This window comes from Gossypium raimondii, chromosome 5 (genome assembly GCF_025698545.1).
Source record: "Gossypium raimondii isolate GPD5lz chromosome 5, ASM2569854v1, whole genome shotgun sequence".
NCBI lineage: Eukaryota > Viridiplantae > Streptophyta > Magnoliopsida > Malvales > Malvaceae > Gossypium > Gossypium raimondii.
This window is the reverse complement of record NC_068569.1, coordinates 42324874-42350685: the sequence shown is the minus strand read 5'-3', so window position 1 is coordinate 42350685 and position 25812 is coordinate 42324874. Positions and strand designations below refer to the sequence as shown.

Here is a 25812-nt window from a genome sequence, read left to right as displayed (position 1 = left end):
TCTTCTTTCGGTATGAGTGGTCTAGAAGCCTTTATTCCGGTAGGTTCAGCTACACAGTTTAATCTTATTTTTGTTGAAGTATTTGAACTTTTTTTTCTATTAGTCTAGATGTTTTAGAACTAGGAAAGCATTTTGTCATCACCTTTAAGGAGAATTATGTCACCATAATATTGGTAACACAAGAAGCGTTACTTTTGGGGGGGGGGGGGGGATTCAGGTTAAGCATAGTAATAAGGGGTGTGGATATAATGGAAAATCTGAGTCCAACCGTAATGAAAGGAAGTTAAATAGGATTATCAGGGAATGTAGAGATCGTTTTAAGTTAGTTGGTTCTGCTCGTGTACCTCTTTCTGATACAATAAACTCCATGGTTGAATTAATTAATTATTAACTTGAGAAGGAATTGGATAAAGCTAATCCAAGCGTGAATGGCATGTGGGTTGATGAGTCGGGAATCTTCGAGCAGTAAATGGTTAGTTCATTTATTTTTTCTTTAAATTATGAACATGAATTTGCCTATATTTTCATGGAATTGTCAGGGGTGTGCCAGTGTTAAGTTCCTTCACATTTTTTAAGAGTATAATGCAGAGTTCAAGTTTGATATTGTGAGTTTACTAGAAATAGGAGTTAGTGGTGTTAAAGTAGATAAAGTCAGCTAAATTGGGTTTCCAGTATTCTCACCGGGTGGAGGTTGATGGTTTTTCTAGAGGTATTTGGATAGCTTGGAAAGACTTGGTTCAAGTGGAGGTGGTTTGTAATCATCCCCAATTTATTATTATCTGGGTAATTGATATTTCGTATGATCATCCAATCTATGTTGCTTTCATTTATGGTAGTTCGGATAGACAAAAAAGGAAGAAACTTTGGGAAGGGTTAAAATTGGCTATCCAAGTTTTGCATCAGCTAGAGGTCGACCCTTTAGATTTCTAGTAGGGTGGGTTGAACATCCGAGTTTTGTTGATTTTGTCAAAGATAATTGGAGATTTAATGGGAGCATGTCTAAATCACTTGATCAAATTATTTCTAATATTAATTCCTGGAATAAATTCGTTTATGGTCATATTAGTATCTGGAAAAGACATTTGATACGGAAACTTTCTAGTATTAACGGGCGATGAAAAATTCAGGTACTGACCATTCAGCTCAGTTGGAAATGAGGGTGAGAGAGGAATTAGAAGAGGTTCTCCATCATGACGAATTATTGTGGAAACAGAAACCTAGATGTGATTGGTTGGCTTTGGGGGACCGTAACACCAATTTTTTTCATAGGCTTACACTGTAGAAAAGGAAATATAATCGAATCATTACCTTGAAAATTGAGGAAGGAGAGTGGATCTTTGAAGAAGTTGATCTTCAATTTGGGTCGGTTAGATGATTCAAGAAATTGTATGGTGAGCAACCAGTTAGAATCAGAGATTTACTGTCTAGTATGTTCCCAAGGCTTGATCACAGTAATGTTCTATTTTTGGGTAAGGAGGTCTCTATAGATGAAATTAAGTTTGTAACCTCCTCAACCCAGCCTAAACATTATGGCCGAATCGTGAAGACTACATTAGCCACCAATGTGACCAAATGGCCCGACCATTCTTTGAAAACCTTAGTTACTCTCTTTTAAGGAAAATCGAAGTTTGCTCTTGAGTTAATTTGCAAATCATTCACTCATTAACCATCTATTCTTAAGTCAGGTTTTTATTGTTGAAAGTGACGTTTTAGGAAAGATTATTGTTTGTCACTTTGTTTTGCGAAATTTCGTTATCTTTCAATGCAACAAAAAAAACTCTATTGATGCCCGATTTTAGTTAGGTCGAGTAGCATTCAATTTTCGGTTACCACAAATGTATATTCATCACGTTTGAATAATGCATGCATGAGGAAAACCTATATCCAAAGAAAAACCCAAACCACAGTCCAAATAAATTTTATAGTCCATAAATCGAATAAAACTTATTAGAAATTATTTAATAAAAAGAATGGTATGTATTCTGTCGTACTTCTGTATGCCAGATCCGATCCTAGTATTGAGCATTACCTGAGAAGTTTGAAACTATGGGGTGAGCTAAACTAGCTCAGTGTAAGTCTTTAAAAGTGTAAACACACATTCATACATACGGATAGCATTCACTAATTCAATACAATACAACACGTAACATAAATCAATAACATTTGAGTATTCATGAGCATGATGCAATGCAAAAAGGTTCCTACCCATCCATCCGCTACACTCCACGAGTTCCCTAGAACTCATCTGCCAATCTTCGAATAATGTGAGTTGAGCTTAATGCGATTAAACCACCAATTTAAACAATACAGTTATACTGCCAATCAATATGCAGACAAGCTGCCAATTTTGTGGACAAGCCATCAGTACAGTAAATGCATATTAGACTACCAATCAATATGTGATAAAATCACCAATCTCCTCAGTACTCCTGGTGCAGTGCACTGACAACAATAATGCAGACTTTAATTGCCGCTGGTACTCCACGAAACTCTTCCGTCATCCACAATATCTCACCCCATGCTCATGCATTATGACATACAAGAAACAAGTAAGATCATGCTTCTATTTCAGTCTCAATTCAATGGCATGTTATACATGCTTTCAATATCTCATTCAATTCAGTCCAATGGTATGTTTGACATGCATATAGTTTCATAATCATTGCAATGACATTTAATCATGCTACAATAACAATTTCAGGTCACAGGCTTTCAATCATTCATGCAATAGCATCATAACTAGACATACATTTCACACATTCAATCGAATAATAATTGCTTGTGTCTCATACTATGCATTTAACCAGCAACCATTAATATCCTTATCAACCATTTAAAATCATATAAATACCATACATACAATTAATCAGTCAACCATGCCAATTTTTGCATTCATGCTATTTAAAAATTTAAATAAGTCTGGCCATCTAACTTAAACATTAATTTAAACACAAAAAACATAATTTTAACAATTAATTTTACGAGTTAGAACCCACACCTTAAAATCGTAAAACCGTAGCACTACTTTGTGAAGTCTGCGTGTCCTCCCTTAACATTAACTCGTACCTAAATCAAAATAAAACATTTATTGAGTTAAGATGTTGTTAAACCAGTCTTAAAACATCCGCTACGGGTTTGGCCAAACCAGTGCTAACATGTCCAATTTACGAAACCAAATCGTTTAAACGACTTACACTGATTCAGTATGAAGCGAGGGTGCGACAGGTAAACGTCTTCACTGCTGGTTCAAGTCATTTAGATCTGCACCTAACACAACATAATACTGAAAAATCAGTAGCTTAACATCAATTAAAAACTCCAAATTATCCAGCCAACACATCCCTTATTAACAAAATCAAAACTACACATTAACCTGTAAACAACTGCACTTTCGTTTCCCAATTTGTCAGAACAATGGGGATCCATTATTCCTAAATCACACACAATTAAAGGATGGTTAGAGTAAGGTATTACAGGTTTAAACCTTTCTGGAAAAGGGTGGCAAAGGTAAGAAAAACCAGCAGCCCTTAATGGTGATTCTAGGGGCGGCACACTACTTTTATCGGACATAGAGGGGGCTATTTTGAAAACACCAAAAAGATTTGTTTACAGGCTGATAAGGGACTATTTTAAGCTTGAAAAACAAAGAACAGCAAGGCTGGAAACATCAGCATAAATTGACATTAGGGTCTCAAATTGGCAGCCACAATTTAGCACTTTGGGGGCGGCAACCACCACCAACAACAATGGTTTTAGGGGCTATTTTGGGTGGCTAAAAAGGTGAGTTTTAAAGGCTGAAAAATGACCATTTAAATCAGAAACCAACAAAAAAATTCCAAATCTAGAATGATGGATTATTTGTAGAAAAATTGAGAAGGAAAAATGGAAGAAGAAGACACTTACTCGAGAGATATCAAAGAGCAGAAATGCTGCACCTTGTGGCAGCAATGGAGGCTTAATTTCGAGTGGTAAAAGTGATAGATTTGAGGCTGGAAAATTAATGAAAAATGAAAGCAATAGGGAGGAGAAAAAATGTTCAAAAGGTCACCGCCAATAGAGGAGGGAAGGGCGGCAATAGGAAAAGGTTTGATGGGCGGCTCAGTGAAGGAAAAGAGAAGAAACTAAGAGAGGGAGAAGAGGAAAGATGAGTAGGGGTGTGCATAATTCGGGTAAAACCGAAAAAATTCAGTTAACCGACCGAATTCAGTTAATCGGTCGGTTAACCGAATTTTTTCGGTCTGGGGTCGGTTAATTTTTTTTATATTTTTTGGTTAACGGTTAATTCGGTTCGAAACCTGTCGGTTAACCGATTTTTTCGGTTAAACCAAAAAAATTAATAAACCCAATTACCCAACCCAATAAACTAAAGTCTACCCAAACCCAATTACCATTTACCAAGTACCAACCCAATAAACTAAAGTCTACCCAAACCCAATTACCATTTACCAACCCAATAAACTAAAGTCTACCCAAACCCAATTACCATTTACCAATCCAATAAAACTAAAGTCTAAAACTAAAGACTAAATCTCTAACAAATAGCTGAAAATTACTAAAACCCTAAAACTAAAACAGAACCAACTAATAGCCTGCTGCTCCGGTGCTCCCTGCTGCTGCTGCCCTGCCATTCAGCAATTTCGGCTGCCATTCCATTCCATATTGTTCTTTTTTTTCTCTAATTTTTCTTGTTCTTCTCTGCAACTTTGTCAACCCTCAACTCAACTCCTTTCAACTTTCCAAAAAGGTAATAAATCTCCATTTTCATCCCGTAAATTTTCTCTATGAATCTTTAGTTCTCCTTTGTCTTTTCCTTTTCATGTCTTTTTTTTGTTTCATATCTATGCTTTTACTTGAATTATGTACAGGCTTCTTTACATGTGTTTTTGGTTTTCAAGATTGATTGGTTCCCCTCATCTTGTAATATATATATTATTTCGAAATCTGAAACTGCTTTTATGTTTTTTGAACATCATGCTTCAGATTTTTCTGTTTTGTCTAAAGAATCTTGTTTCCTGTACACATTTAAGTTTTGTGCTATTGTTAATATTCCCTATTCTACTTGGAGAATATGAATTTTGGGGTGCAAATGTTAGACTTATAAAAATAAAATAACATTATATAGCAATGAAAGTCGTGTTAATCGGTTAAATAACATTATATAGTAATAAAATAACATTATATAGCAAATCGGTTAAATCGGTTAATCGATTAATTTTTAACCAAAAATAAAAATCATATGATTTTCGGTTAATTCGGTTAACCGACCGGTTTAACCGAAAAATTTTTGGTTCGATTAATATTTAAAAAAAATTCGGTTCGGTTAACGGTTAAAAAAAATTTGAAGGTCGATTATTTCAGTTTTAGCTATTTTGGGTCAGTTAACCGGTCGGTTAACCGAATGCACACCCCTAAAGAGGAGAGGACAGATAGGGAAAGAAAATGAGCAGATAAAAGAGTGGAAAAATAGAGAAAAAATGATATTGGTACTTAGGGTTACTAGGCTTGGGCGGCACAAAATAAGGGGGAGGAGAAAAAATAGCAAAATTTAAGCCAATTTGGAAGGGAAAGGAATTAAACTCAGGTCCCTGAGCTAATTGCGCTGTCTCCTTGTTTTCCTTAAACTACTAAGCCAGTTACTCATCCTTGAAACAATTTTACATTTTTTTAAAACAAAAATTTGAGATGTTACAAAGTTAGCTCTATTCGATATGGCCCAATTGAAAGCACCAGGTAGTGACGATTTTCATGTTTATTTCATCCAGAATCAGTGGGACGTGGTTGGTGATGCTGTTTGTAAGTGGGTTCAAAATGTATTCACAGGATAGGCTATTGATCTGAAGTTGAATAACACTTTGCTAGTTGTCATCCCTAAAATTACAAATTCGAATAGCTTTGCTCATTTTAAACTAATCAGTTTATGTACTGTCTTATACAAATTGGTGATGAAGGTAATAGCTAACTGGTTTAGAATTGTCTTTCCAAAAATTATTGTACTAGAACATACATGATTCATTGCACGAAGGAACATTTCGGATAATATTACCATAGCCCAAAAAGTGATTCACTCCATAAGAAGTAAACAAAAGAATAGGAATTGGATGGCAATAAAAATTGATCTTGAGAAGGCATATGACAGAATTAGTTGGGAGTTTATTGATGTCTCTTTACAGGCAGTAGGTATCAATGATTTCTTTCGCAATGTTATTATGTATGCTATTATGGGTTCTTCCATGCAAGTGTTGTGGAACGGGGTCCAAACTAAGAAGTTCAAATCAGTAAAAGGTATTCGTTAAGGGTGTCCCTTTTCACCATACTTGTTTGTCTTTAACATGGAGTGACTTGGCCATAGTATTCGATCAGCAGTTAACTTAGGACATTGCTGCCCAATATGCTTTTCACGGTCAAGTTCGACACTATCCCATCTATTTTTTGCAAATGACTTGGTTATTTTTGGTCATGTAGATATTGAACAGGCCAAGAGGATTAAATCGATATTAGAACAATTTTGGAATTTTTCTGGTTATAGAATTAATACGAGGAAGACAAAATTTTTTCTCCAATGGGTTTAAGGATAAGCTAAAGGACCGCATTGCCGAGGTGCTTGGTTTCCATAGAGTGACAAATCTTGAAACTTATTTGGGTGTGTCCTTATTTCATAAAAGGGTAACTAATAGCTCTTTGAAATTTGTGGTGGATAAGGTTCAAGCTAAGTTGCAACGATGGGATGCTAGACAATTATCTTTAGCAGGAAGAGTTACTTTAGCTCATTTTGTCCTCCTATCGATTACCAAGTACTTCATGTAATCTATGTTGATCCCGCAAGGGATTTGCAAGGAGACTGAACGCATGGTATGAAACTTTATTTAGGGTTCCTCAAATGAAAGGAAGAAGCTGGCTTTGGTAAGTTGGAAATCCATCTGTCAACCTCGCTCTTGTGGTGGCCTTGGATTAAAGCAAATGAAGGATCAAAATACTTCATTCATGTTTAAATTGGGCTTTAAGTTAGCATCTAATTCTTCTACCTTGTGGGTATGAGTACTTCGATCTAAGTATGGGATGAAGGAGGATATGTCGGATAATATTCCTAGGGGTAGGTGCTCATTTTTTATGGAGGGGGCTATCTAAAGTTTGGCCTCTATTGTGTGAAAATTTTTTCTGGTCAGTAGGGAATGGGAATAAGATTAAATGTTGGCATGATCATCGGATATGGGGTGTTGGACCCTTGGTTAATCAAATCACGTCTCATACTAATCTTAATTTGAAGTGCCCTATTAAGGAATAGGTATTTGAGGATAGGTCTTGGAACCTTGATATGTTTCAATTATGGATCCCAAATGAGAGTATTAAATGCATTGTTAGTATTACTCCTCTGTATGTTTCGACGGGACTTGAAAATATTTCATGGATGGGTACCCCAACAAGTTCGTTTTCTCTCAAAAGTACTTACTGGAAGTTAAGTATGAGGTCATAGGATCCTAAGGATGTAGCTTGGAATATTCAGTGGAAATTCAAGGGACCTTAAAGAGTTAGATTATTTATCTAGCTTATTTTCAAATGGAGGCTACTCACTAATTCGAAATGAGTGAGACGTTGTATTGGTTTTGTTGGCTCTTGCGCCTTATGTGGACATAATTAAGAAGATATACTACATGCCATCAGAGATTGTGCATTGGCAAAGGAATTTTGGGGACAAATAATCCCGTCGGATATGAGAAATGAGTTTTTCTCTAGTAACTTGAATGAGTGGCTTGAAACAAATTTGCAGAATCATCACAATTGGGGGGTGGGAGATGTGAAATGGCTGAGTCTATTCGGCCTCATTGAGTTGCGGATTTGGAAAAATAGAAATCTTATTGTTTTCCAAGGAAAGCAATTTAGTGCCAGCAAGACTATCAAATGCTGATGGTGTTGTAAATGTGGAATATGGTTCTGCTGCTTTAGGCAGAGTCTTAAGAGATTATTGAGGTAAGTGGATTTTAGGCTATAACAGGTGCTTGAGAAACTGCTCAGTGTTAGAAGCTGAATTAAGGAATCTTAGATGGTTTGAATGCTTTGTTGAGTAGGAGATTTGATAGAGTCTTGATTCAGACTGATAGTATGGAAGCTGTGAAGGCTATTCAAATGTTCACCAAGACATCTTTGGATTTTGCATTGATCAGGCGGATTCAGCAACTATTGATGGAGGTAGGGAATTGGCCTCTATAGTATTTGTATGGAGATAGCAACAAGGACATTGATTGCATAGTTAAAATGGCTTTTGATAGAGAAGAAGGCTTGATTATTATGGAATAACCTCCAAGGGGGATATCCCGTATCTTAATTTAATGTAATTTTGCCTATTTTTTCACCAAAAAAAAGTTTGTGGCTATTAAACTAATTTTTCCCTTGAAAAAAATAGAATCCGAAGGAAGTTATATTTCTTTAATCTTATATAATTCATGAATTTGTTCTATTTTTTTCTTAATTCATGATTTTTCCTCCGATGTATATTTATTTTTCTACTTTGATACCTAATTTTTTTCCCAATTCGGTACTTAAAGTATCCCTTTGTTCTGGTTTTTAGTCCAAAAAGTTAAGTGATATTAAAAAAATTTCAACCAATTAGAGAATGCCACATAGTGGCCTTTATATTTTCATAATAGATTTAAATACTATCAATTGATAGGCGCACTTACCTTAGTCAAATTTTTAGTTAGTTCTATGGACATCAAGCTTTTTGCATTGTTGTCAGGGACTAGAATGTTAGAAAAACTTTATTTATATTAATTTAGTCGTTTTTTATTTTTATTTTAATAGTTTTTTAATTTAATTTTTTAAATTCTAATTTTCTTTTGTTTGATTCTTACAGGTTCGTTTGGTTGATGACTAGAAGCAACCCGTTGGAACCATTAGTTTTTTATAGTGAGATCTAAAAAACTGCTCGCAAAAATCGAAGAGAGGTTGGAGAAGCAAGGCAAGGTCAATAGATTTTAATAGAAGAACAAGAGCAAAAGGACATTACTATGGAGATGGATAATAATCCCGGTAATCAACAACCTCCTGCACATTATACTCCTCAAACTATGTCTGACTATCTAAGCCCACCCTGGTTGGAGCTGAATCGAGTATTGTCAGATCGACTATTGCTGTAAACAATTTTGATATTTGTAATGTAGATATTTGTAACCATTATGTCTCCCACTAAGAAGATCTTTAGTTCAAGAGTAACCGAACTAAAGGTTGAAATCCAACCTTTCCTGTAACACCCCTTACCCGTATTCAACTCCGGAATAGGGTATGAGGCATTACTAGAACACTTACACATGTAAACGTATTAAACCGAGTTACAAAATTTCATTCAAATTTAAACTCTTCAAATTTTTAACATGCTTTTATAATTCTTTCCAACATATCCTCAAAATATTATATTCATAACAAATAGAGCCTACGAGACCCGATACTTACTCATGTAATTCAATGCTTCATTTCCATTTTATTCGATTCACAATCTTTCATGTTCATAATTCAAATCAATTTCTCAATCCAATATATATATTTCAATACCACAATAATTCTTTTAATTCAAATCATATCACTAGAAACTTCCATTTAATTCATGTACACTTCAATATCGTTAAGTTCAATACTAATACGTATTCACCATTTAACTCAACGTTTATCGATTATACCATTCATTAACACATTTATAAAATTCTTAGTATTACAATGAAAACATCACTTAAGCTTAAATAACAACATCAAATCAACTCATCATCACCTTTTTCGTCATTTTATTCTTCAAGTATGAACTTAGTACTTCATTTCCTTTCCACACCCATTTCCTACGAATATCACACAAAACAATAACATATCATTCAACCATAGTCACAAGCTAGTACATTTAAACATAATTCTTTTTAGAATTAACCACATGATAAACCATTTCAAGTAAGTTTACATAATTTAAACATTACCACCCTTTCCATGATCACAAGCATATTCCCATCTAGGCACTTACCATTTCAATGCATAACTTATAAATTTAACGTGGCATAATTCAGCCGCCACTTGACCAAAGCTTAAGTGTGTACACTACACATGTTAGCCAAATAAACATATAGTGTAAGCATTATAAGTATGGCCGAGTTCAACATTTATTCATGTATCAAACTTACCAACATGAGTTAATCCATAAACCATTCATGGCCTTACTTCATACCAAATCATATACCAAATATACCACACTCACATACTATGAAACTTTATTTTCCCATATGAGCTTAAATCATGATCAATAATGCGCAAATGTAAGCATCATTTCTATTTTAACATTTATCGATTATAATCGAGCATATAACCAATTATACACAAATCATTCATATATATAATTAATTTTCCTCCTTCTCTCTATTCCACATCCTTTATGTATAAAACATGCTTAAATAGCATTATACATAATTTCACTATTCACTTATATTTAAATTCAAAGCTATCTAGTCGAGTTACAGTCACTAAATTATTTTTATTCGGAGCTACAGAGCTCCAAATTAAGTTCTGTTAATTTTCCATGAAACTAGACTCACATATCTTCTTACCATAAAATTTTTAGAATTTTTGGCTTAGCCAATTAGTATAGTTTATTCTTTAAAGTCACCCCTCTTTCACTACTCAACATCTCTAACCTCTCTTCATTAAAAATGAATTATCTCATTGTACAAAATTCATATGATATTTCCGTTTATTTCCTTTGCAAATAGACTTATTAAGGATTCTAAGCATATAAATTATAACTCACAATTATTTTTTTACAATTTTTAATTATTTTCCAAAGTCAAAGTAGGGGATTCCGAAATCAATCCGACCCTGCCTCACTAAAATTCAAATATCGCAAAATATATAACTCTTTTGCTTACTCTGTTTCTTTTATGTAAAAATAGACTCATTAATATTTCATTTCATATCTTATTCACTATCTAATTCAATTTCCAAAGTAGGGGATTCCGAAATCAATCCGACCCTGCCTCACTAAAATTCAAATATCGCAAAATATATAACTCTTTTACTTGCTCTGTTTCTTTTATGTAAAAATAGACTCATTAATATTTCATTTCATATCTTATCCACTCTCTAATTCAATTTCCACCATTTTTGGTGATTTTTCAAAGTCACACTATTGTTACTGTCCAAAACTGATTTGTTGCTAATTTTACTTTTTCATAATTTCAGTTTTTCACTTTCAATCATTATTCAATTCAATTCCACACATATATTCATCATTCAATCAAATTTAATCGTTACATGATCTCATGTATTTTCACTTAGTCAATTTCTCGATGAACACTTCGAAATAATAACAGATACACGGTGGATTCAGCACACAACAACCACCCTTTGTAATCAATGATATTCGGTGGGATCAGCACATAGCAACCACCTTATAATTAATGATACCGGTTCACATAGTAGCCTGCACATAGTACTACACATGTGACCATCGCTATCTGGTACACGTAGTAGCCTGCACATAGTACTACACACGTGATCAAAGCTATTCGGTACGCATAGTGGCCTGCACATAGTACTACACATGCGACCTATCATTCTGGTACACGTAGTTGCCTGCACATAGTACTACACACGTGACCATCACTTTCACTTTCACATAGTGGCCTACACACAGTCCATGCCACACATGTGAATATTTCTGTCACTTCATTCGTATCCCTTTTTATTCCGAATGTTCAATCGGGAAATTTCTCACTTTTTCTCATTTTTCCCTTTTCACTAATCAAAGTCAATTCTTTGTATTTCTTGACTTATAATAACACATTTGACTTATTTAACACTCACATTATTCAATCCAGTCCAAAAATCACATTTTGGAAAAATTACATTTTTCCCCTAAAGTTTCACAAAATTATGATTTTGCCCCTAGGCTCGGAAATTAAACTTTATTCCTTTTTCTTATGTTTTATGACATGCTGAACATTTTCCCCTTCTATGGAAACATCAAATTCTCACTCTAACACTTACTTATAAACATTAGGTATTTTTACCGATTTTGTCAATTTACTCGTTTTCACTTAAAATCGGCTAGCAAAAGTTATTTAACATAATTTCAAGCTTCATATTCTACCATAAAACGTCAAAATAAACATATTTCACCTATGAGTATTTTTCCAAATATGAACCCTAGATTAAATTATTGCTAGAATAAGCTAAATCAAGTTACCGGGACTCCAAAAACGTAAAGAACATTAAAAACGGGGGTTGGAATCACTTACAAGGGAGCTTGGAAGCTTGAAAACCCTAGAAATGGCTTCCCCCTAGTGAAATTCGGCCAAGGCTTGAAGATGATGATTTTTGGCCTATTTTGTCTTTTTAATACATTTTAATTACCAAATTACCAAAATACCCCTAACTTAAAAATTTCCTATTTCACTTATCTCATGTCCATTTTTGTCCACAATGTAACCAATGCTCTAATTACCATTTAAGGACCTCCAATTTAAAATTTATTAACAATTGGACACTTCTAACATGTAGAACTCAACTTTTGCACTTTTTATAATTTAGTCCTTTTGGCTAAATTGAGTGCCCAAACGTCGAAATTTTTGAACGAAATTTTTACGAAATCATTCCGTGAAATTTTAGACCATAAAAATATAATAAAATAAATAAATTTTTCCTCATCGAATTTGTGGTCTCGAAACCACTGTTCCGACTAGGCCCAAAATCGGGCTGTTACAACTCTCCCCCTTTTTAGGGATTTTCGTCCGAAAATCTTACCAAATAGTAGATTAAGAATTTACTTCCACACAGTACATTTCAATTTCACACATGACTTTGGATTTTCATATCTCTTACAGATAATCACATAGGTTCATAAGAAAATCAAGACAGCGATATTTCAACATTTGAAGCTACACAAAATATTGAAAAATTATAACCCATATAGAATGATATCAATTTCGATGATATCCTAGAAAATGTCTAGAAATATAAATGTCACTCATAAATACTGGAATCTAAAGTAACAGAGGCAATATAATCTTCACGTATATTTAACAGAACAATAACCAGTAGAAACAAAATATTAGCCTCACTCGGACTTTACTGTCAATTTTTGTATTCACACAAGGGAATAATTACCAGAAAAAGACTTGGCAATGTCGAACATAACCCAAATAGATCAATAATACTTTCATCTGTTAATATGTTTACCTAATGTTCTCATATGATAAGAATTCTTTTTGAAACTAAACAGTCATATATACTTCTGAAGATAATTGTACACACAGAATGTCTAAAAGGAATCATAGTAATTACCCCATTATAGCTACTGTACTCAGTTATTAATACAACACAAACATTACTCAATTGTCTAATTCTATCATCAAAATTTTCACATTATCTCTTTACTAACAGAAATCGATTCAGAAAAACTTCCGGTTAATTCTTTCTTTAAATAACATACTTGACTAAATCATTTAATCAGATTTAACTTCTTTTGTGACAGTAACTTTGCAGAATCTGAGTAGTTTTCAGAACTATCCAATATCTCTCTTTTTATATTGTCTTCATTTGCTAATTCATTCACTTTTCTGACCACATTATTAATCTTTCGTACACAAACTTCTGTAACACTACACTCGTAAGCTTATTCAACCAAAATCTTACAAATTTCATTGTAACATTTTACTGATATGGGGGGTGAGTGTAGTAGAGCCTCAAATTTATCTTACACATAAATACGCATAACACATACTATCACAAATAGCCAATTCATTACTAATTTCATATTCTCAAAGCATTTAATAAACATTTGCTTTTAATCACTTTTGTTCTTAACACATAATTCATATGTCAACTCAAATCACTAATTCACAATCGAAATTTCTATATAGCATCATAATCCAAATATCATAACTCATGTGCTCATATAATTATAACATTTATCAATATCAAAATGTTATACTCTTTGATCTATACCTTTACGAGTTTTAACTCATAATCAATACATTTTCACTCAAACATTTAAGTGTTTACTTCTATACTATCAGAATTAACTCAATTGAAAAACATATCTGTCTCTTCAAGATAATTTTCGTCGTAAAACAATACTGATAAGGGGGTGATGGTGAGGTCATAAAACTTCTAACTTACTCTCATAGATACATATATATGACTTTGCTTTCATCATCAATGTAATACCATCATAATCACGTAGTTCATTCCAAGCAAATTAACACATCTATTTATTATGAATATTTTCTGTCACCCACAATTTCACACAATAAATTTACTTACTCGAGCTCAATATTAATATCTAATTAAATTCCAATACTTAACTTCCATTTTACTTACCGACATTTATTCAATTAGAGAACGTCTTACAGAATTGAATACTTCGTTTTCTCTATGCCGTAGTCTAACTATGGTCTTGCACATATTTACATATTAATGCCATAACCCAGCTATGGTCTTACACAGTAGCACATATCACACTGGTGTCATATCCCGGATATGGTCTTATACGCAAATCACATATCACATGTTGCCATGGTCCAACCATGGTCTTTTTCGTCAATTTATCACATATCACTGAACAAAAGTTCTCATTCCTGCGTTCTACTCAATTTAATCTTCTAATTCAATTTTCATACTATTATAATATTCATGATTCAATAATAAAGACATAAAACAAAATATCATATTACCTCTAATTTAACAATTAAACATAAGATTCTATCATATGAACGTACCGATTTCACTTATTCAAGTAAATGTACATAAACACACATTCCATCTATTTAAGTAAATTTGTTTACCATATTCACTTAATCAAATATGTTGAGCACATAGCATCATATGATCACTAACATACTTGGATGAGCTTATCACAACATAAACTTTCATTTCGTTTTTTTTTCAACTTATGATCATCTCTTTTCATACATGAACACATACATATCACGAATTTCTATTCTTACCTTTCCAAATTCTAACATAACATGAGCATATTTCATTTATCTCAATATCATTTTCAGCATTATCGAAAATAACTCGGTTGAAAATCATCTCTATCTTAACAAAACAATTTCGTTAGAGCCCAGAGATATCACACCATCACGAGTAATAACATGGCATGTATAGCTAGACTCACATATACTACGTTCGGTCTGAGAACTGACTAAACCGTAGCTCTGATACCATTAAATGTAACACCCCATACCCTATTCCGGAGTTGAATACGGGTAAGGGGTGTTACACATAAATCAATTTTCTAAATACTTAGGAGAGATAAACCCTGTGATGGATTCTGTCGTTTGATTTTTATTTTATGCAATAAAAACTTAGCTTCTTTTTCTTGATTATTTATGTTTAATTCTTGGTTTGATATTTCTAGATTATTGATCCATGTTCGATGTGTTTAAATTGGAGGTTGAATAGACCCTATTTAGGAGTAGATCTTACGTAATTGAGTGGAGTTGCACGTAATCCTAGTTATAGGACGACATAAATCTACCAGGTTAGAGTCAAATCAAGCTGGGAACGGCAAGGGTCCATCTATCCAAAAACACTTATGTGAATTTGGTCTAGGGTTTATTGCTATAAATATTACAAACCAGGTCAGTTTTATTTTTCGCTATGCAAGAAAAATGTAACAACTCGATTTTTACCCTAATCGGACAAAGTGGTTTTGGGACCACAAATCCGAGTCAAAAAGTATTTTAAAAATATTTTTAGTATTTACATTATGTGAATTTCAGTGTGTGAAAATTTCGTATGAAAATTTGATCGTTTCAGTGCAAAATTTGATAAAAAGGGCTTAATCATGTAAAATGAAAACTTAGGGATCTAATTTAAAAGCATCTATTTGTTGATGTCTTATTAATTAGGAGGCTTAAACGTGAAATAAACCCACTATATAGATAGTGGATGGTTATGGACAAGACTAACCTTAATGTTTAAATATATATTATTTAGTAAATAAGGTTACTAAGATAAATAACTTATTAATACTTTATATGTAATTAAAAATACATGAAATTTAAACTAGTTATCATCTTCTTCCATGGCCGAATATTAACAAAATAAAAGAAAGAAAAACCAAGCTAGGTTTCGGCACAAAACAAACTTGATTAAGGTATGATTTTGTTTCGGTTTTTGATAATTTTTATGTTTTTGAGATCGTTGTTTTGTGTACTAGAAGACCCATGCTTTAATTTTTGAATTTGATGTTGATTTTGTGATATGCCATTGATGAATGCTTGAGCTTTGTAATAGTTGATGATGAAATATGGAAGATATGTGGAAGATTAACATGTTTTGTCTTTGAATTTTTGGTGAAATTGAGTAATTAGGGCTAAATTGTGAAATAAATGAAATGTGTGGACTTGTATGAGAATTAGGGATATTCGGCCCTTGTATAATGTGAGGAAATTTTGTGTATTTTGTGTTTTATGCAATAGGGATTAAATTGCAAAAAGTGTAAATGTCAGGGGCAAAATAGTAATTTTCCCATTTATGTGCTTTTGGACTAAATTGAATGTAATTATATTTAAACTAGCTCATTTTAAATATATTTAGATCAAGAACCGAAGAAATCGGAGTTGGATTGGGGAAAAGCTAAAGTTGTCGATTAATAGTCCGGTTTCGACTTTTCACCGTCCAAGGTAAGTCTATTAGCTATTAAATGTTATTAACTTAATATATATACATGTATATGTATTGTATTTTTGCAGAACTATAATTTAAAGTATATCTATTTAATATATTTAAGGTCTGAATGATTTATATATATATATATATGTACTTCTAATGTTCGAACATATAAGTTTATACTTATATAAATTTTTGCAAATGGTTAAAGTATGAAAGGTATATAAGCATATATATTTATAAATGTTCTTGATCACGATTGAAGTATGAGAGTTTTATATGTATATACAAGATTCAAGTTCATGTATGTATATTCATGTATAAATTATTGGTTTAATCAAAAGTTTGGATAGCATAAATATATACGAAAGGGTTGAATGAATTTATAAGTATATACATGGTAAACTTTTGGATTTGATTTATAATATGTATGTTTTAAAATATATAATAAATTGATTAAGCATGTAAATATACATGCGTATGTTTTTTGTATTGAATTTAGATATGTTATTATTTAAATGTGTGAGGTTTGATTATGCATTATACATGTATAAATTCTTGTTATGAAATGAAGTATGAATTTACATAAGTACATGATAAATTTGAATATGTATATATATACGTCATGTATAATTTCTTGTATTAAAATTAGGTATGGAATTATTTATTAATATATATGGTCGAATGTATATGTATATGTATATATATGTTTAATATTTGCATTGAATCAAAAGTATGAAATTGTTAGCTTAGATTATTTTAATATGTTGAATGTGAGATGTATATTATTTAAGTATAATAGAAGTTAAATATTATGATGGTAGTAGTTGAATCTATAGTATAAAGATATATATATATATATATATATATATAAATGTATTCGGTTGAATCATTGAATTATCAAGTTTGGAATTGGTGATTGAACTTTATAGACTACACCAAAACAGGCTTTTAGCGGCGTTTTTAGCGGCGGTTGGATAACAAACGCCGCTAAAGATTGATCATTAGCGGTGACTCATGGAAAACGCCGCTGAAAATAAGCATTAGCGGCGTTTTCCAGAAAGCACCGCAAAATACCTAAGCCCAACGACGCCGTTTTCGGAGCTTTCGGGGATTTAGCGGCGTTTTTAAGAAAGCGCCGCTAATGCTCAGGGCTTTAGCGGCGTTTTTGAGAAAGCGCCACAAAAAAATCTAAGCCCAACAACGCCGTCTTCTGAGATTTCGGGGATTTAGTGGCGTTTTTAGGTAAGCGCTGCTAATGCTCAGGTCTTTAGCGGCGTTTTTGAGAAGCGCCGCAAAAATACCTAAGCCCAACAACACCGTTTTCTGAGCTTTCGGGGATTTAGTGGCATTTTTAAGTAAGCGTCGCTAATGCTTAGGGCTTTAGCGGCGTTTTTGGGAAAGCACCGCAAAAAGACCTAAGCACAACGACGCCGTTTTCCGAGCTTTCGGGGATTTAGTGGCATTTTTAAGTAAGCGCCGCTTATGCTCAGGTTTTTAGCGGCGTATTTGGGAAAGCGCCGCAAAAATACCTAATCCCAACGACGCCGTTTTCTGAGCTTTCGGGGATTTAGTGGCGTTTTTAAGAGCGCCGCTAATGCTTAGGGCTTTAGCGGCATTTTTGGGAAAGCGCCGCAAAAATACCTAAGCCCAACGACGCCGTTTTCTGAGCTTTCGGGGATTTAGTGGCGTTTTTAAGTAAGCGCCGCTAATGCTCAGGGATTTAAAATAATTTAAAATATTTGTTAAAAATGGAAAAATTAATATAATATTATTTAAAATAATTTTAAAGTTTTTTGGATACATTACTGATTTTTTTAGTTTATTTATTAAATAATTTCTTATTTAATCGTAAAAGAGATAGTATTAATTTTAAAATATTGAATTAATTACTATTTAATTTGTTTATTTCTATTAATTAAAATTCAATTTAATTTTAAATGAATATTTGTTAAAAATGAATTAATTTGAAATAATGACACGAAGAAATAAATTGAAATAAAAAACATAGAAAAATATTTGTTAAAAATAGAAAAATTAAAATACTATTATTAAGCCATAATTTTAAAATTTTTGGGTACATGACTGATTGATTTTAATTTATATACTAAATAATTTCAAATATAATTGTAAGAGATAAGATAGTATTAATTTTAAAATATTTAATTTAATTATCATTATAGTTTAGGGTTTAATAAATATGGTTTAGGGTATATATATGGTTAATTTAGGATTTAAGATCGGTTTAGGAGTTACAATTTTAAGTTTTATAGATTATGGAATTAGGGATTATGGATTAGGGATTCTGGTTTAAGGGTTAATGTGATTTAAGGTTTATGGGTTAGGGGTTAGGATAGGGGTTAGATGTTAAGAGTTAGGGATTTAGGGTTTATAAATTCAGTGTTAGGTTAGAGTTTAGGGTTTAGATTAATTAGTATATTTTAATTATATATTAAATAAGGTTTAGGGGTTAGGGGTTAAGGGTTAGGGATTCAAGATCGGGTTATGGTTTAAGGTTTAGATTAATTACTATTTTTTAATTTATATATTAAATAAAGTTTAGGGTTAGGGGTTAGGGATTCGGGGTCTGGTTTAGGGTTTAGGGTTTAGATTAATTAGTACTTTTTAATTTATATATTAAATAAAGTTTAGGGGTTAGGGGTTAGGGATTTGGGGTCGGGTTAGGGTTTAAGATTTGGATTAATTAGTACTTTTTAATTTATATATTAAATAAGTTCTTTATATAATTGTAAAAGAGATAATAATAAATTGTAAATATTATTAATTTAAAATTGATATGCAATATATAATAATTTGAATATAATAATTTAAAATTGTAAAAATTGTAAAAATTATAAATTAAAAAATTAAAAAGAAATAAAAACACTAAAATTTTTATTTTTACCTAATTTTTATAAATACTACTTAAAAAACTAAAATTGATAATTTTATCTAATTTTTATAAATATTACCTAAACAAAACTATGCATTAAAGTTTGCCAAAACGGCGCCGTTTCAATAGAAAATTTAATGTACTAGTGGCGTTTCTAACAAAAACGCCACAAAATATTCTTAATAATGAAGACAAAACGGTGCAGTTTTTGGCTGCGAATTTAATGGGTTTTGCAGCGCTAAGGGAAAAACGCCGCTAAAGATGGTCATTAGCGGTGCTAAGGAAAAAACGCCGCAAAAAATTCTTAATAATGAAGACAAAACGGTGCAGTTTTTGGCTGTGAATTTAATGGGTTTTGCGGCGCTAAGGGAAAAACGCCGCTAAAGGTGGTCATTAGCGGCGCTAAGGAAAAAACGCCGCAAAGTTCTGTTCTCAGTTTTCGTAAAACGGTGTCGTTTTGCCTGGGCATTAGTGGCGCTACTAAAAAACGCCGCAAAATATTCTTAATAATAAAGACAAAACAGTGCAGTTTTTGGCCGCGAATTTAATGGGTTTTGCGGCGCTAAGGGAAAAACGCTGCTAAAGGTGGTCATAGCGGCGCTAAGGAAAAAACACCGCAAAGTTCTGTTCTCAGTTTTCGTAAAACGGTGTCGTTTTGCCTGGGCATTAGTGGCGCTAGAAAAAAACGCCGCAAAATATTCTTAATAATGAAGACAAAACGGTGCAATTTTTGGCTGCGAATTTAATGGGTTTTGCGGAGCTACGGTAAAAACGCCGCTAAATGTGGTCATTAGCGGCGCTAAGGAAAAACGCAAAGTTCATTCTCGGTTTTAAAAAGCGGTGTCGTTTTCACCGGCATTAGTGGCGCTACTAAAAAACGTCGTAAAAAATTCTTAATAATGAAGACAAAACGGTGCAGTTTTTGGCTGTGAATTTAATGGGTTTTGCGGCGCTAAGGGAAAAACGCCACTAAAGGTGGTCATTAGCGGCACTAAGGAAAAAACGCCGCAAAGTTACATTCTCGCCAGAAAGCGGTGTCATTTTGCCTGGGCATTACTGGCGCTACTAAAAAACGCCGCAAAAATATTCTTAATAATGAAGACAAAATGGTGTAGTTTTTGGCTGCGAATTTAATGGGTTTTGCGGCGTTAAGGTAAAAACGCCGCTAAATATGGTCATTAGCGGCGCTAAGGAACAAACGCCGCAAAGTTAGTACTGAAAAATTAGTAGCGGGAAAGTGAGTATTGAAAAGAAAGAATGGGAGGGAGAAATTAAAATGTCTTAAACTGTAATCATTTTCTGTTCTTTTTTTCTTCTCCATCTCTCTCTCTCTCTCTCTTTTTACTGTTGATTTACAAAATCTTCTTCCGTTGCTAATTTCTTTGTCGAGGGTTTTAGTCTGTTCGTTAGTTTTTTTATTCGTTTTAGACTCAAATTCTTTGAAATTATAAGGAGAAATGTGAACAAAGAAAAACAAACAGGTAAGGGTGATGCATCTGCTGAACCGGTTCGAACCAAGGTAGCGGGAGTGGCCCGAGATGAGTCGACGGATGTTGAGTTGAATAAACCGAATCGAGAAGAGGATGCGGCAGATAGGAGGGTTCTTCGCTCCAAATACCTTGTCGTGATGACCAAAATAAGCGGTTATTATTATTTTTCTTCTTCTTCTTTTCCTGAAAGGATATTAATCTCATTTCACTAGTTTTTTTTTGTTTTAATTTTCTTTCCAGATTTGAGCTAAATTATTGCTTTTTCTAACTTGAATTTTTGGCGGTGCAGATGCAAGGGAAGAAATATCGAACGTGGATTCTAATAAATTTAACATAATCATTAATGAAGTCGACAACTTACATCAACAAGGTTTCCCTTTGCTTTTCCTTTAAGTTTTAGAGAATTTGTTTTCATTTACTTGTTACGTCTCATTTTGTTGTTCTTGAATAGCTTTTTAAATATTCAACATTTTCATAAATTATCACATTTCTTTTAACTTCTTAAAGGAAGTCCGTTAAGCGTTAATTCGTTGAATTTGTTTGAGATTTTCTAGGTTTTAGTTTAATTAACTTAGTAGCCTTTGTTCATTTCTTTTTTATGTGGAAAAGTTGAAAGAATTTAATCTGCAAAGGTGTTGCAAATAGACTCACATTGGTCATAAAGAAATATATATTTATTATTGTAATTAATTTTGGTGCTTCTCTTTTTCGTGCTTGTAGTTTCGAAGCCACGTGAACAAGTAGCCGATGCGGAGGCATTGTTAGGCTTAACCAATACATTGGCAACTTCTGTTAAGTCCATCTCTTGTGAAGGAATCAGCCTAGCAGACTTCGTCAATTGTTTAATTAGAGAGTTTGGGAAATCCACCAGGAGCCTTGAAACACAAGAAAATGAGCAGATATCGATTGATTGGAAAGAAATTGGGGTGGCTGTTTCACCATTCTTTAGAACCTGCAAAGGAATTTGCACTATGTTAGTTCTTTTATAGATACTGTTTTGAGTTTTCTTTTTGGTCTTTAATGGATTGGGTGTTAAGGATTGTTGGATTCTTGCTGAATTGTTTTGCTTTGTGCTGATCTTTAGGCTTGGACCAATGAGTAATGAGTTAAGGCAACGAAGTCTATGGTTACTAGAAAGCGTCTTTGTCGGACCAACCGATACTAGTCGTCCTGATGAGGTGAAGTGTGTTCTCTGGTCTTTAGTTTTTAAGCATCATTTAGGGTTGTGAAATATAGTTGAAGAACCTCAATAAAATCATTGTGCTCGTTTCATTTTGTTTTTTGGTGTCTTAGTTTTTTTTTTTCAAGTTATGATAAAACTATTCAGTTCACTTTAAAGTTCTTGTTATTAAAAATTGAAATATGTTCATGCCATGCCTAACCTAACCAACTTGACTTTTGTTAATCTAAAATTTTATTTTATTTATGAAATAAAACTAGTATTTGTTCTTTGTGTAACTAGGTGAATTATATTATAGAACTCTTAACTATTTTTAAGTCTAACAACTGAATAATGAAACAGAACTGCCTTCAATTTGTTGTGGCTTACAGAGAGTTTGGTTTGATTTGTTTTCTTCATTTAACTACAATAAATTGATTCAGTATAAACTTTCGTTAAAATATTGCTGAATTTAACTGAATACACTAATTTTTAAGTGAACGCATGATCAGGAAGAAGGTGTATAAGTTGGCACTGAGTTACTTGGTAATAGCCATATCTCATGGAGTTGGTGTGTTTTTGAGTTATTCACACACTATCTTTGGGGAATATTCAAACTTCCCTTTCTTGTTTGGTTTCTATTAATTGATGGTTAGAGATGTTGTGGAAGTAAATAAAACGTGTATCCTGATGTGCAGTGTTTAGTGTTGTGTGGTTGAATGTATATTGTTTGGTACCATAAGCTTAGCACTCATAATTTGCATTGTGTCTGTCTACTCTTTTAACAACCATTGTTGACAAAGAGTTATTGTTGTGCTCAACAGGTTGATGAAACTGGTGTTGAAGAGAAAGCGTCTTGTGGAATATGGCGTTGATGTTTGAAATTTTAAGGAGAAAGAGACAAGTGAAACTTGAAAGTTTGATCTTGAATAGAAGTTCATTTGCACAGACTGTCGAGAATTTATTTGCTCTTTCATTCTTAGTTAAAGATGGAAGAGCCGAAATAGTGGTGAATGGATCTGGTTCTCATATTGTCTGTAAGTATATATCAAGACAATTAACAGACAATTTGTAACAGCCCGATTCTGGGCCTAGTCGGAATAGTGGTTTCGGGACCACAAATCCGACGAGGGAAAATATGGTTATTATTATATTTTTATGGTCTACAATTTCACGGAAAATTTTCGTAAAAATTTCGTTCGAAAATTTCGACGTTTGGGCACTCAATTTAGTCAAAAGGACTAAATTGTAAATAGTGCAAAAGTTGAGTTCTACATCTTAGAGGTGTCTAATTGTTATGAAATTTTAAATTGGAGGTCTTTATGTGGTAATTAGACCATTAGTTAGTTGATGGACAAAAATAGACATAAGAAATGGGTGAAATAGATTTTTTTAAATGGGGGCATTTTAGTCATTTGGTTATTAAATAGAATTAAATGGGAAAAAGATGGCAAAATATGCTCATCTTCTTCATGGTGAACGAAATCAGCAAGGGGGAAGCCATATTTAGGGTTTTTAAGCTTTCAAGCTCCATAGTAAGTGATTCTAAGCCCGCTTTTAATGTTCTTCGTATTTTGGAGTCCCTTAACTTGGTTTAGCTTATTCTACCATTAATTCGTGTTAGGGTTCATATTTGGAAAAATATCCATAGGTGAAATGTGTTTATTTTGCTGTTTTATGGTGGAATATGAAGCTAGAGATTTTGTTAAACAACTTTTGCTAAGCAATTTTAAGCGAAAACGGGTAAATAGACATAATCGGTAAAAATAATTAATATTCAAAAGTATGTGTTGGAGTGGGAATTTGATGTTGCCATAGAAGGGAAAAATGTTCAGCATGTTATAAAACTTAAGAATAAGTGATGAAGTTTAATTTCCGAGCTTGGGGACAAAAGTGTAATTATGCAAAAGTTTGGGGGCAAAATTGTAATTTTCAAAAGTTGGGTGGTGGATTATTTTAATAAATGTGAATATTAAACGAGTTAAATTTGCTATTATAGATCAAGAAAGACGTGAAGAGTATATCAAGCGGGAAAAGGAAAGATAGTGGAGTAAAGTGCAAAATTACGATATTTTGCACCGAGGTAAGTAAACACGTGACTTAATGTATTATTTTGATATTATTTGATATATGTTGAGATTTATTTGGAATTAAAATAAATGTTTGGCAATATCCTAAAAATGTTGTTAAATCGGAAAGGTGATAAAGGGTTGCAATATATGGGTTATGGGTTGAACACTCGGAATAAGCCGTAGTATGTTGTATATAAAAGGGGTTCTTGTGTGCTGATTCCCGATTTATGGGTGGTGCTATGTGCGTGATCCACCATATCTTTGAAATGTGAAAGGGGTTGCTATGTGCTGATTCCCCAGGGGTTGCTAAGTCTTGATTCCCGATTCATTGGTGGTGCTAAGTGCGATATCCACCATATCTTTGAAATAAAAGGGGTTGCTATGTCTTGATTCCCCGAGGGGTTGCTAAGTGCTGATTCCCGATTCATTGGTGGTGCTAAGTGCGATATCCACCATATCTTTGAAATAAAAGGGGTTGCTATGTCTGATTCCCAGGGGTTGCTAAGTCTTGATTCCCGATTCGGTGGTGGTGCTAAGAAAGGGATCCACCAATAACGGCTAACATTCCAGTGTTCAACGAAAAGTGTGGAAGATGAATATTGCCATATGGTGGAAAATTTTATGGGGTAAATATTGAGTTGAATACTAAATCGACCCATGTATGAGATGGGAGAAAATATCAAAATGCAAAAGGAACGATTTAATTATAAACTGTGTTGAACAACAGCAATTGGGTAACTTTGAAAAATCACCATAAATGGTGGAAAATGAATGGGAAGCTGAATAATATATGAAATTGAAGTTGAATGTATCTATTCTCATATGAAAGAAATAGAATAAGCAAAGGAGTTGTATTTTTGGAGATATCTGAATTTTACTGAAATAGGGCTGGATTGACTTCGAGATCCCCTGTTCTAACTATGGAAAATTACCAAAAATTGTAAAAAAATAATTATGGCATGAAATTTATATCCCTGGAATCCTTATTGAGTCTATTTTTATTAGAAACAAGCGAAACCATTTTTTAAATTTTGTACAGAGAGTTAAGTAAATTTTAGTGAGGAAGGGTCAGAACCGTTGGGCAGTGAAACAGGGGAAGGTTTAATGAATAAACTGTACTAATTTGCTGGGTTAAAAATTCTGAAATTTTTATGGTGAAATTTTATATGAGTCTAGTTTCAGGGAAAATTTACGGAACTCAATTTGGAGCCCTGTAGCTCCAGATAAAAATAAATTAGCGACTATGACGCAGAAAAACAGCTTGCTGGAAATTGGCTAAACAATAAAGTTATTCATGAATAAGTTTATATTTTGGTGTAGTTATGGGAGTAATTACTTATTTATCATGTGTTTACTTACTAAGCTATATGCTTACTCGATTTTATTTTTCTCTTGGTTATAGTGACTTCCAACAACTCGGAAATTGGAACGAAGTCAGACAATCATCTACACTATCCTTCACATTTGGGGTATTTTACTACTAGTGTTCCGAAATTTTATGGCATGTATAGACACTTTATGTAATGTGGGATCATCATGTAAATATATGTTATG

The 25812-nt window shown here is 33.0% G+C and overlaps 1 protein-coding gene and 2 long non-coding RNA genes across 3 annotated transcripts; 2 read left to right on the top strand and 1 right to left on the bottom strand.

Moving 5' to 3' along the window:
• Nucleotides 1-45: 45 nt before the first annotated feature.
• On the top strand, nt 46-1802 carry LOC128041206 (uncharacterized). Its single transcript, XR_008195891.1, has 2 exons — nt 46-472; nt 1128-1802. It is a non-coding gene; the product is annotated as an uncharacterized LOC128041206 (long non-coding RNA).
• Nucleotides 1803-2078: 276 nt separating this feature from the next.
• LOC105766132 (uncharacterized) lies at nt 2079-4240 on the bottom strand. Its single transcript, XR_001125030.2, has 4 exons — nt 3904-4240; nt 3374-3431; nt 3195-3267; nt 2079-3066 (listed from the first exon to the last, which is right to left on the bottom strand). It is a non-coding gene; the product is annotated as an uncharacterized LOC105766132 (long non-coding RNA).
• Nucleotides 4241-9002: 4762 nt separating this feature from the next.
• LOC105796455 (non-structural maintenance of chromosomes element 4 homolog A-like) lies at nt 9003-23061 on the top strand. The gene is made up of 6 exons (XM_052630390.1): nt 9003-9127; nt 20990-21180; nt 21317-21397; nt 21748-22000; nt 22112-22205; nt 23011-23061. The coding sequence occupies exons 1-6, from the start codon at nt 9003-9005 to the stop codon at nt 23059-23061; spliced, it is 795 nt and encodes a 264-aa protein (XP_052486350.1).
• Nucleotides 23062-25812: the final 2751 nt, after the last annotated feature.